Here is a 14,272-nt window from a genome sequence, read left to right as displayed (position 1 = left end):
AACTCCACCAGGTGATTCTCATCATGAGAGAAGTTTGGGAAACACTGTCTTAGAGGAATTAATGATAGGATGAATTACTAGTATCTCTTCTGTTTTTAAGAACACTATGACGAGTTTATCATGCATAATAGACACAAAGACTTAATTGTGATTTGATAACGCGAAGTTATAGTAATTTAAGAACATTTGTATTAGAACATTTTAATGGTCATAAATACTGAATACTTATGAATTTTAATTAGTGGTCCTCCCCATAGCCCTGAAAATCTATTTACTCCATAAACACTAAAGTTTTGTTCTTCCTGGGTGAAGTAGTTGTTTTTTATAACATAAACGGCAGTTCTCTCTTTCCAAATGGCAGACCTGCGGAGCTCCCTGTGAGACTGTAAGCCCGCTTTCTTCCCAGCAGCATCTGAATTCGCCGTAGAGGAGCTCATTGAGACCCAGGGCTTTTCCCCATTGTCCACTGTAGTCTTTGAAGGTATTGTTACCCACAGAGTAACAGTAGAAAAGATAAACATGGTATGTGCCCTGCACCTATGGCCTCTTCAATACCTAAAGCATTGAAAAAAGGGCAACTCTTTCCTAATCTTCCATCTTTCTTTGATTTAAAATACTGACTGAATGCTTACTATATGCAGGGCATTCTGACCAGCGATAGATGGTGAACGTAGATGAAAGTTGGTTAAAACTGACACAAAATTGAAATGTAACTTTAAATGATGTATGCCCCGGGAGAGGTTTAAATAAAGGGGTTCACGAGGAATAGCATAACGTTTGTTTCTCTCTTTGTTCCCCCTTAGGTGATGGAGAAGGAACAGTAGGAATCGTGCTAACATTAGCCATGAATATCATGAGTACCCTGCAGTGGGCTGTAAACTCCAGCATAGATGTGGATAGTTTGGTAAGTAATTCTTATTTTTTAAATATTTTTTTATGAAAAAATTCAGACAAACCAACCATTGTAAGTAATCACATAAGGAACAACTAGCTCCCCAACCCCCACATGAAGGCATAAAACATTACAGATAAATTGAAGGCCATTACCATTATGTGTCTCTTACTAAACCCATAGCTCTTATTTCCTCCCTATAGATAACCACAATCGAGATCTAGTGCCATAGTGAGCATTCTTACAGTCTCCTTGTCCAGGATCTTTCCAGGGTAGATACATGGAATGGTATCACTGATCATAGAATTAAGCCACATTCAACTTTGCTAGTTGACACTAAATTGTTCTCAAATCTGTTGTACCAATTTATGTTCCCATCATCAGAGTATAGTGACTCTCACAGATCCATCCCTGTGATATACAACCCTGATATTTTCAGGCTTTTTACTTTTTTGGCAATCAGATGTGAAGTGATTACTAAGGAGCTAGGGCAGCTTAATACATACGGTATTAATTGGCCATTTGAGTTTTTGCTTCTGCTCATTGCTTATTCATATGGATTGACTATCTTTTCAAATAGACTGGGCTTCTTTCTTGATTGATTTGTTGGAGCTTATGAGTTCTGGGTCAGATATCAGTTCTATACATTTCAAACATGGTCCCCCAGTCAGTGGTTGGTCTTTTAGTGTCTTCTGATGAAAAAAAAAACACAAAAAAACTTTTAAGTTAAGTCTTTCCCTTTATGTTTTGTGCATTTGGTATTGTGTTTAAGAAATTCTTACCTATCTTGGGTTTTCAAATTTATCGGCATTACCTTTTTTTTCCTATATTCTTTTCTTAGTATTAAAATTCCCAGTGTGTAGTCTTAGCTCCTTTCTCATACTTAAGTGTTTATCATTGCCTGCTCTCTTTTTTACTTGATGCCTATTATCACACAACTGTATCCTTGATTTGGTATATGCTAAGATCATATTTTGGTTTTGTTGTTTCTCTTGTCTTATTTCCTTAGATTGCAGAGCCTGCAATAGGTTTGTGAGCTACACAGTGTCAGGGTCACAAATCCCATGGCTGCAAGAATGAGAGATAAAGGAAGCAAGGCAGATTTCCCATTTTTATTTAAAAAAAATACACAAATACATAATTTTCAATCAGACAGTGTAGTTTGGCTAGCTTAATCATCAACTTTTCTTAGTCTATCTGGAGTACTCTTTTTAAAACCAGTCATCCATTAAGGGATTGGTGGAGAGTCTAGAAGCCCATGTTGAGAATTACTTTTATTGCAGTCCAAGTTCCTTTTCCCATTCTTGAGGCAGTTCACTTGTTCTCAAACCACACACATTCATTCAGCTGTGACATTTGTATAATCAATTCCTGCCAGAACAAATATCATTATAAAATCTCTAAAGGAAAAGAATCCAAACCTTCTAATGCTCTTTTTTGCCTATGTATCTTAATGTTTTATTTAACCAAAGAATTTTAATAATTCATTAAAATGTAATTTAACCTTAACATGATTTATAGTATGGTTTATCTCTTTTCCTTTAACATTATTTTTTTGAGTTTGGCCAGCTCTTTTTAGCTACTCATTTATCTCCTCACTTAGCTTTCATGCTTTTAGGGTTGGGTCTTATAAATGTACTTTAAAATGTTTCTGTTGAAAAATAGCAGGGGAAGAATAAACAAATATTGTGTCTGCATTTAATTCTTTGTTCCAACTTGCTACGACTTTGACTTTATAATTAAAAATTTCATTATGTCACCTCTTTTTCTAAAATGTCTCTTCAATCTGAATATCCACAATTCCTTTCTCTTTGCCATATTAATTGTCTTGGTTTATGTATCAACCTCTACATATTGATGCCAAAACTTTTGTTGTTGCAGTTCTATTCTGTATGTCCAATTTCCATTAACGTATCCTTAAGGTATTTTTTACTTCTCTAGTTTTTCCCATGGCATCCTGGGCTTTGGAACCTATGTTTGGACATTGAATCTCTCATCTCCTCATTTAAAAGGAAATTTGTTGCCAAAACCAGTTTGACTCAGTGGATAGAGCATCAGCCTGGGACTGAAAGGTCCCAGGTTCGATTCTGGTCAAGGGCATATACCTTGGTTGCGGGCACATCCTCAGTAGGGGGTGTGCAAGAGGCAGTTGATCGATGATTCTCTCATTGATGTTTCTAACTCTCTATCCCTCTCTTCCTTTCTGTAAAAAATCAATTATATATATATATATATATATATATATATATATATATATATATAGAGAGAGAGAGAGAGAGAGAGAGAGAGAGAGAGAGAGAGAGAGAGAGAAAATTTGCAAAGAACAATTAGGTTCTAGTACAGACTATAAGAAGTGTCAGTCTTGAAAAAAAATAAAAAAGTGTCAGTATTTGGCCCCTGCCCAAGTTTCTCAGTGGTTAGAGCATTGGCCCTGTGCACTGAAGGGTCTCAGGTTCCATCCCCAGCTTTAGGGCCATGCTGTGGGCAACCAATTGATGTGTCTCTCTCACATCTGTGTTTCTCTCTGTGTCTCTGTCTCTTTTCTCTTTTTCTCTCTCTCCCACTTTCTCTAAAAATCAATCAAAACAATATCCATAGGTGAGAATTAACACACAAAAAGTGTCAATATTTGCATTTTATGTCATTTTTTTTAAAAGTCATGTTCTTCAGTTTGATTATCAAAGTGATTGTGTTAGTTTTCATTTCCTTGTCAAATCACCCAGTCATCTTTCCAGATCCTCAGTGGGCATTTATTTAGGTATTAATTCTCATTTTACTGCTCTCATCCATGCCATTGCTCACATTGTACAGTAATATGTTTTTTTTTAATTTTCACCTGGCATATGTTCGGAGTACAAGGGGAGATATCTGTGTCCTCAGATTTCACATCTGAATGATCTTAACAATAAAGGTCTTTCTGACCTCTGAAGTAAAAACTCAATATGTTCTCATTTTTATCTTACTGACTTGTTAACTGAATTCAGATCTCAGTTTAAAATGCAGTAAACATTGTTTTGTTTGATGCATGCTTTTAGTTTTCTGCTGTGCTACTGAGAAAAAAAACCTCTTTAGATTTGTAAAGAATATTTTATTTCCCCATTTGACATGAACACAGAGTCAAATGTCAGCAGAACTATGAAGTTATTAAAAAATAGCAATATGAATTTTCTTTTATAGCTCACCAATTGCTTATACTCCGGGGCCCAGCTATCAACCAGTAATGGTATAATAATTGGATGATAATACTTCCTCATAGCTACTTCTAGCCACTTCGTATTTACGATGGACTATACATCTCAAATATCAGCACTCAAAACTGGCCAACAACCCTTTTATTACTCTTTCCAAATTAATTACCTGCTTTTCCTTTTCATTGAATTTATTGGTTAATAAATTATATAGGTTTCAGGTTTATAATTGTACAATCTGTATATTGTTTTGTGTGTTCACCACCCCAAGTCAAGTCTCCTTCCATCACCATTTATCCCCCTTATACCTTCTTCTACTTCCCCCATACCCATTTCATTCTGGTAATCGCCACACTCTTGTCTGTTTGTATGAGGGTTTTCTTTTCCTTCCATTTTTAATTTTAAAAAAATTATATATATATTAGAGGCCCGGTGCATGAAGATTCATGCAAGAATGGGTCTTCCCTCCCCTGGCTGCCGGCACCGCCTTCACTCTAGCCCAGAGCCGCTTTTCCGCCTTCCTACACTGCCCAGAGGCCTGGAGAGGCTGGGGCAGTGTGGAATGCCTGCATCCCGCCCACACCTGACTGCTCGGTGCCTGTGTATGCAAATTAGTCTTCCATCTTTGTTGGATTAATGTGTATACTAACTCCTGATTGGCTGGTGGGCATTGTGAAGGTATGTTCAAATTACATCTTATTCTTTTATTAGTATAGATGTATGTATATTTATTGATTTCAGGGAGGAAGGGAGAGAGGTAGAGAAATAGAAGCATGAATGATGAGAGAGAATTATTGATTGGCTGCCTCCTGTATGTTCCCTACTGGGGGATCAAGCCTGCAACCCAGGCATGTGCCCTTGGTCGGAATTGAACCTGGGACCCTCTGGTCTGCAGGCTGAAGCTTTGTCCACTGAGACAAACCAGCTAGGGCTCCATTTTTAATTTTTTCAGGTAACTTTATACTCCTTTCCACAGTGGCTGCACCAATCTGTATTTCCACTGATGAGGGTATCCTTTTGTCACATCCTTGTTGTTTGTTGATTTATTGATGGTAGCCATTTTAACAGATGTGAGGTGGTAACCCATTGTGGTTTTAATTTCTTTAATGATTAGTGACATTGCACATCTTTTCATTTGTCTATTGGCCATTTGTATGTCTTCTTTGGAGAAGTGTCTATTCAGGTCCTTTGCCAATTTTTAAATTGGATTGTTTATTTTGGTGTTGAATTGTATATTCTTTATAAATTTTGGAAATTTACCCCTTATCAGATGTATCATTGGGGAATATGTTCTCCCATTCAGTAGTTTCTCTTTTTATTCTGTTGTTTGGTTTTCTCTTCTGTGCAAAAACTTTTTAGTTTGATGTAGTCCCATTTATTTATTGATTATTTTGTTTCCCTTGCCTGAGGAGATACAAAAGGAAAAAAATATTGCTAAGAGAAGTACCTAGGATTTTACTGCCTATGTTTTCTTCAAGGATGGTGTCAAGTCTAATATTTAAGTCTATAATCCATTTTCAGTTTTTTTCCTGTGTGTGGTGTCAGTTGGTGGTCTAGTTTCCTTTTTTTTTTTTTTTTTTTTTGGCATGTGTCCAATTTTTCTAGCACCATTGATTAAATAGATTATCTTTAGTCCATTGTGTGTTTTCACCTTCTTGTCAAATATTAATTGACCATGAAGCCATGGATTCATTTCTGGGTTCAACATTCTGTTCCGTTTATCTATATCTCTGGTTTTATGCCAGTATCATGCTGATTTTATTACCATGGTTTTTGTAGCATAGTTTGATTACAGCTAGTGTGATTCCTTCTATTTTGTTTTTCTTTCTCAATATTGCTGTAGCTATTTGGGGTCTTTTGTTGTTTTATATATATTTTTAGAATATTTGTTCTAGTTCTGTGAAATAACAACATTGATAAATTGATATTAATTGCATTGAATATATACATTGCTTTGGGTTGTATGGACATTTTAGTTATGTTATTTCTTCCTATCCATGAACCTGGTATATTCTTCCACTTATTTGTATTTTCTTTAATTTCTGCCCAGAGCCACATACCCCAGATTTTTCTTATGAGACTGTAGTTGGCTTAGCCCTCTCTCTCTGCCAGAGTCCAGGGTTAAGTAACTGTGAATGGAATTCTGTATTTTGGCCCTTTAAGAATGCACCCCTGTCTCTAGAAGACTCCTTTCTAGTCAAGGCAGATAGAACCCCCACTGATTTTCACAGCCAGATGTTATGTGAGTGCCTCTTCCTGGCTCTGGTGCTCTGAGCTAGGGAATCCAGCTTTTTAGGAGAATCCCTGCAGCTGAGATATCCCTCCAGGCTGTTACCCACCACTTGTGCGAGTGGGGCCAGCCCTTTTTACATCTCTGCCCTTCCTACTAGTCTTGTGTCTTCTTCTGTAAAACCTTGGTTATAAGACTTGTCTTCAGGCTAGTCTTCAGTTGGTTATTCAGGATGCTTGTTCTATAATTTAGCAGTAATTTCACTTTGGTCCTCGGAGGAAGTTAGTGTAGCATTCTACCTATTCCACCACCACCTTGGATCTCCCTAATTAATTCTTTATTTTATTCCCTAAGATAGTTCTTTCCTACCTCTTTACCTCTTCTCAGGTGCTTTAATAATTCTACTTTCTTCACTCTCAGCCAGTGATTTTGCTACATACTTTATAGAAAGAAAAAAACAAGATGCAACCAGAAAGAAGCACTTCCTTTCTGTTCACCAGTTGCACTATCCTGCTGAACCTCTATTCATGTGTTCCACCTTCCCTCTGTGTCTTTGCTCTTATATAAAGGCTGATAATATGCAATTAACCTTTCTTGTTTGGATCTTTCTCTCTAGCTTACAACTACCTTCCCTTGTCTTCCAGCTTACACCTCATTTCATTGACCTGTTTACAGCCAAACTTCTTGAAAAGAGTTCCTGTCTCCATTTCCTTTCCCCCATTCTCTCTACAACCTATTTAATTTCATTACTATCACCCTTGTGACTCATGATCAATATTTGCCAGAGCCAATGCTCTAGTCTCACTCAACTTCTCAGCAGTATTTATGCCATGGAAAAATCATTCTCATTATACTTTTCTCTCTTCTTTTCATGATACTACTTTCACCTTGTGTTCCTGCTACCTCTCTGCTTCTACCTTTCTCCTCTTTGCTGGCCCCAGTTTTTTTTGTTTTGTTTTGTTTTTGTGGGTTGTGTTTTTTTTTTTTCTTCAGATCTCTTAAACCCTAGCTAAATTCTAGTCCTCTTCTATCTAACTCTCTCTAGCTGTTGTTATCTAACTATAATTCAAAATCCAGCTCTTAAAGGATCACACATTCATATCTGTAGTTAGACTACTTCCCTGCTCTCTAAACATATATCCAACTACCAATTTAATATCTCCAAGTGTTCATAAAACACATTTTAGACCATAAGTTCTTGTCCAGCAGCTCTTCAAAATACACATAGAATATCTAGAGATGATTGAAAAGGAATAAGTGTCTATTCTATATACTAATTTGTCTAGGTTTATTTAGCAGGTTGGGAAAAACTATGTGGTCCATGGCAGCTTATGAACAATATACAGCAGGTTCTCAAATAACATTGTTTCATTCAATGTCATTTTGTTATAGTGTTAATGAGATACTCTAGGGATCTTAATTCTTATTTATATCAATTAGCTTATAGTAAAAATTGGTTTCATTATACATCCTTTTGCTTAAAGTCACTATTGACATTGTTAAGTGAGGAATTACTGTAGTATAATTTATCAGAGTCTAATTTAATAATTTCCACTATAAATTCCCATGTTTGGGGATTTCCAATTATTCAATTGATAATTGTTTTAAAAACTGTTATGTCAATTCATTCCTCATTTTAGAATTGTGTATATGTCTCTCTATTCATATCAATTATATATCTCATACCATTCTGTAGATGGGATGAAAAGAGAAGTGTTAATTTGTCTTAACTCCATACATCAAATATTATATAGATTGTAATTATTATTGCTAATGTTATTATATTAAACTAGAGGCCTGTTACAGGAAGATTCCTGCAATAGGACTTCCTGCTGCAATTGCCGCCCCTCCTGCTCCCCTCCTCCTACCTTCTCTGCCACCCCACCTGCTGCCCTCCCTTCTCCCCCACCCCGCTTGCTTGCTTCTCCACAGCTACACCCTTTCTGCAGCGCTTGGCTTCTTTCTACATTGTCTTCAGTCTTCTCTCTGGCCTGGATATGCAAATTAACCACCATCTTGGTTTGGGTTGATTTGCATACTTGCCCTGATTGGTTGGTGGGCGTGGCTTGTGGGCGTAGCAAAGGTACAGTCAATTTGCATGTTTGTTTCTCTTTTATTAGGTAGGATTTGTTGCATTTTTAATTAACAAAGCCAAGTGCTGATTTATTTCCTATGGATTCACAAGATGCCTGCCATTTTTAGTGCCATAAAGCTCTCTTTCTCCTATACTTAGCTAGATAAGCACTATGTATCTTAAATAGGCAATGCATACCTAGTTTTCAGCCTCCATGAATGAATGAATGACAAATGAATGAATGAATAAATGATAAATAGGAGCTAAAGGGTACAAAGGTGATGTATCAAGCTATCTGCTGACTGACAACTTGCCAACAATCATAGTCTTTGCTTGAATGAGGCAGTTGACAGTTTATGTCTTTTTCTACTACTACTTGTAATACTTTAAACAATAAAATTAAATTAAAAAACAAAACAAAAACAAAAGATCTGAGCATGTGACTTTTCTCCTGCTTCCTTAATTCTCTAACGACATCAGCAGATAAACCATCCCTGTTGTATTGTGTGTTCCTTATAACACAAGAGGAAGAAAACAATGAGCAGGGAAGATTGTGCATCTGTAGGGCTCACATTTAGACTCCAGTTAATGGGGCAACAGAAAGTTTTTGCAAGGTTGATGCAATCTGAAAGGAGTTTTCTGTCAATAGAAACGTCTTCTGTTTCTCCTTTGTCCTTTTATTGCCCATGTTTATTTTGGGTTTAGTAAAGATCAAATGACTAAGAAACTTTCTGGGAAGGGAAAAGGGGAACCTGATTTTTCTTCATTGTTTCTGATGCCTAATTATTATGTATTGAAATAGTTTCTCTCCAGGCTGGGTGGCTCAGTTGGTTTGTTTTGTCCCATACACTGAACCTTTGAGTTTGATCCTGGTCTGGGTGTGGGAGGCAACCAATTGATGTTTCTCATTTTGATGTCTCTGTCTCTGTCTCTCTCTTTCTCTCTCTCTCTTTTTCTCTCCCTCCCTCTCTTGCTAAAATCAATAGACTCATCCTCTGGTGAGGATTAAAAAAGAAAGAAAATAGTTTCTGCTATAAGAATCTGAGAGGAGGTTTCATTTATCCTGTGTCTCTGCGCGTGCACGCATATGCGTGTGTGTTTTGCCTCCTTTAAATGGCCTTTTGATCATATATTTGTTTTTTAGTTCTCATGAGCCATTGTGGTATATTTTCTTCTCATGACCTCTATCCCAAGATTTCTTTTCATCTAACCATTCTCGTTCCATCCTGCAGAGTGGTTTTCTACTCTGCATTTCATTCTGGCCTTACCACCCAAAACTGAGAACTTAGACATGTCATTATCACCCTTGAGAGATTCACTTTTCTTGTTTGTAATATGAAACAGTTTGGTTAGGAATTTTCTAAGATCCCTATCAACTTTGATATTTTCTCTCTTCTGAACTCTTTTTCATATGAAAGATTCCAACCTTTGATTGGGGCATGTCCCGGGCATTATTCTAGATGCTCACAGGAAGCGCATATATCTGCCACTCTCCCTAAGTGCTGAAGTCCAATGATTCAGATATTCACCTCTGCCATTGTCAGAGCTGATTAAAGAACTCGGAACCAGTTGATGTCCTCTGGTCCCGAGTTAGTCTGAGAGGCTTATGAGTGCCCTAAGGGATTGCTGGAGTGCTAAAAAGTTTGAAAATTTGTTGAGCTTTGTGCCTATCACTTTAATTTCCCGTGTTTAGATTTTCTCATGTATAGCAAGAAGGAAGGGATTAGACCAGAGGTTCTATACCTGGCAGCACATGAGGAATTATAAAATTTTAGATTACTTAAGGTCCCCTTAAGACCAATTATATCAGCCCTATTGGTTGGGGGTAGGGTGTCTATATATTTTTTAAAGTGTTTCAGGTCATTCTAATGTGTATCTGGATTTGGGAATCACTAGATTAGATGGCCTCTAAGACTCATTTTAGTTCTGATTTTCTGAGTCATGGCAAGGGTTCAGCAAACGTATTCCTACTAAGGGTCAGATATTAACTCTTTTCAGTTCTATGGGCTATATGGTCTCTAGTCAACTTTCCAACTCTGCCTTTGTAGGGCAAAGCAAATGTGCACAAATGGGTAGAGCTTTTTTGGCCATTGAGCCACAGTTTTGCTGACTTCTGATCTATGGCATAGAATTTACTTCAGAATTGATGGACCATCAGCAAATTATTTTTATCCTAGATATTGACCAGTGATAGATAGATAATAGATAGATAGATAGATAGATAGATAGATAGATAGATATAAATTATCTATAAGACATAAATGATGATGTTTAATTGACAGAGTTTGGGGAAGCCACAATATTTCAAAATTCAGGTGCTTAGAAAAGTCTGTTATTTATTGAAATAGGAAAAACCTGGACAAAATATTTTAAACTCAGCTTCTTGAGTTTTTTTTTTTTGAAATATTTTTAGTGGATACCACAGACATCCAATTGCATTCACCAAGCAATTGTTGATGGCTTGTCATGTGCTTAAAAAACAAAAAGAAAACAAAACACAAGGCAGAGTGTAAGTAATCTCCAATTTGAATAATAGATTTAATGAATGATGTCAGACAAAAGGGTAAATCTGAATCTTCCATGATTACTAAAACTCTTAATTAATGAAAATAAGCATCAGCATATTTTGATGCCTCCATGTTCACTTAGAACAAGTATTTTGTCCTTAGTTGTAATGGATTTTCTTTCTCTTATGTCAAAAACAATCTCTGTAATTTCTCGCGGAAAGTGACACTTGCCCTGTGTTTTGCCACAGGTTAGACTACATAAATCATTTGTGAGATAGTAAGGGATAATCATTTACTAAGGGTTAGTTTATAGTATACTATAAGTAACTCACTTATGCTGTTAATGTTAATAATTTATAGCAATATGGTACAGGCTTTTTACTCTAGGAACACAAGTGATAAACACAGAAAACTAGACTAGAGTCTCAAGAATGTATTTTGAGCAGAGCCTTGTTTCATGATAAGCATTATCTCTGAAGTCTGTGTACATGGCCTAAAGATTATGCCAATGACTTGAACAGGGTTTCAGGTGTGTGACCAGTGCTAAAAAGCAGTTACTTTGGACCTACCCAGAGAAGCTAAGATTTAAAATATTTTAATACCTACATTAGGTACTTCACATTCTAAAAATTTATCTTGTAAAATGCTTGATGTTTTTCACATCATGTAAGTTTTCCAGATGCTTCTCTTCACATTTACTTCTGGGCAATCTTCCTATAATAGCCAGTTATGAAATACCTTTGCAATGTTATGAGCCAGATATGAGAATTATAAAATAAATTTTCTATTGTCATGGTTTTTGGATGCTTGGGTTTCTAAACAACCAAAGGATAAAAGGAACTAGAATATTTTTTGTGAGGGAGAGAAATGTGGCTTCATGACTTATTCTAGAAAAGGTCTTTAAACTTTCTCTCCTCTTTGTCAATAAAAAGTGAAAAGAAAAATGAGGAATTATTTTCTTTTTCCACTTTGACATATTCCTTATAAAGCAAGTGTGAGGTGAGAGGCTAAGACTATCTTTTTTGTTAAAACTATCACACTCCCCATAGACTATTCTCCTGTGCTTAGATTAGTAACTTTATTTATTTTTAAATATATATATTTTTTATTGATTTTTACAGAGAGGAAGAGAGAGGGTTAGAGAGTTAGAAACATCAATCAGTTGCTTCTTGCACACCCCCTACTGGGGATGTGCCTGCAACCAAGGTACATCCCTTGACCAGAATCCTGGGACCTTTCAGTCTGAAGGCCAATGCTCTATCCACTGAGCCAAACTGGTTTCAGCTAAATTAGTAACTTTAAATGTTACTATAAAGGTAATGAGACTCAGTTTTAAAGATTGACGTAGGATACTTTTTGGAGCATAGTAAATCTGAATAATGGAACCCAAAATTTTAAGCAGGTGATTCTCAAGCAAAAATCCCACCTTGTTTCGGCTAAACTCCAATTTTATAAAAATCTGCACAGATAATGTCAAGTTTTCTCTTTCACAAGAAGAAAATATTCAATGCTTGCAGCTCATTTTTGCTTCATCATTTACTTTTCATAATCTAAATGCTCCCACCTAAACTGGGGATGGCTGCAGTGTGACTGCTGTCAGTGGGCCAGGCCGAGCTGCCCTTCATTCCTCCTCTGGCAGCGCATAGGAAGCAGCATCTTAAGATTGGGGGTTTGCCAGTTGGCAGTCACTCTTGGTAATTGCCAAATCTGCATTTCAATCTAACTCCATCTAGACAATGAATGGCACAGCCATTTTTACATGTCACCTGAAAATATTGAGTAGCCATTCTGAATTAGAAAAAGGATTAAGTTAGGTTTAAAAGCTCAGTGGGAACAAATAGATGATACTAAAAATAGTTTGGTGTGTTGCAACTTCCTTCTAATCCAAATAGCAAAGTATATTTTCAGGCTGAGAAGCTCAGAGGTACAATTGCAGCCTGGATTACCTATTTAACTACTCACCACGCTGACATTCTCCCTACAGGCTGCTTTCCACATGTGAGGTGGAACAATGGATTCTTTTATCACTAATAAAAAAATTGTAAGCTATGCATTAAATGGGGAAAATACAATACAAGGGATGCTTTGAATAATGTTATTGTCATAGGCACAGTCGGTTTAACATGAAGCCCCTGAAACATGAGCTATAGGTCCTCTCACTTCAAAAGCCCTATACTTAATTATACATGCACTAGAGGCCTGGTGCATGAAATTTGTGCATGGCGGGGGGGCGGGGGGTCCCTCAGTGTAGCCTCCACCCTCTCCAATCTGGAACCACTCAAGGGATGTCCGACTGCCCCTTTAGGCCTGATCTCACCTGAGGCATGGAAGACCTCGAGGGATCAGAGGATTGGAATTCTTTGGCTTCCCTTCAGCACTTCTCAGGAAATACAGGGAAACCAGTGCTCTGCCATCTGTATCTAGGCATGCCAAGCAATCATGTCCACTCCCTGCTCCCATGCCATGCCATGCCATGCCATGCCAGGCACTGGGAGCTGCTCTAAAGCATGTTGTGTCCTGGGATCCACCTAGAAATTGAGACACAGGGATCCTATTTTCTAAAACTGTCGCATCTACTTGAGGATGAAACCAGAGTTGGGTTGCAGATCAGGACCCCTTCTGAGAGGAACTGGCATCTCAGCCCTCTTGTTTGCCCTCATTCATGAGTCAGATTGTAGAGTGAGAAGAGGAGCCATCCCTCTTCCACAAAAGTCCATCTGTGGCAATCGTTTCTGTATAAATACTGCACTGTGAGTTCTTCAGGCTCTGGCTTTGGAAGCTTAAATGCTAATATTCATGTGGCTTTAAATTTTCAAACTACCAATCTCTGACTCCCAAAGCTAGCTTTTAATATATATATATATATATATATATATATATATATATATATATATATATATAAAATTATTGAGTTTTTATAGAGAGAAAGAGAGAGGGATAGTTAGAAACATCGATGAGAGAGAAACATCGATCAGCTGCCTCTTGCACACCCCCTACTGGGAATGTGCCTGCAACCAAGGTACATGCCCTTGACTGTAATCAAATCTGGGACTTTTCAGTCCCCAGACCAATGCTCTATCCACTGAGCCAAACTGATTTAGGCCCAAAGCTAATTTTTGAAACTTGAAAACTGGAATTGATTTTCTGCTCTGGTTCTGATGTGGCTTCTCCTCCAAGAGGCACTGAAAGTGGAATGTGCACAGTGGAGAGCCGGTGAAGTGAAAGGCACTAGTTAGTCTTTAATAATACTATCTGGCCACATTATCCATTCAGTAATGGCTTTTCAGGGATTGCCAAGATGACTGTAATGCAGGTGTCCGCCTTTGTCACCTTCCCTTCCCGTGAGAACATGCTAACCCATGAATGAATGTCTGCTCCTGT

At 37.3% G+C, this 14,272-nt stretch overlaps 1 protein-coding gene across 1 annotated transcript in view; it reads left to right on the top strand.

The window, feature by feature from the left end:
- CFTR (CF transmembrane conductance regulator) overlaps positions 1-14,272 on the top strand; it is a 168,902-nt gene that overhangs the window by 111,662 nt on the left and 42,968 nt on the right. Inside the window, exon 21 of the mRNA XM_084896960.1 lies at positions 804-904. Within this exon, the coding sequence (XP_084753086.1) occupies positions 804-904 (101 nt within the window). The remainder of the gene's footprint in view (positions 1-803; positions 905-14,272) is intronic.

This window comes from Pipistrellus hanaki (genome assembly GCF_964339955.1).
Source record: "Pipistrellus hanaki genome assembly, chromosome: 10".
Taxonomy (NCBI): Eukaryota; Metazoa; Chordata; class Mammalia; order Chiroptera; family Vespertilionidae; genus Pipistrellus; species Pipistrellus hanaki.
The sequence above is the reverse complement of the archived record's forward strand: the minus strand, read 5'-3'. Positions and strand labels throughout refer to the sequence as shown.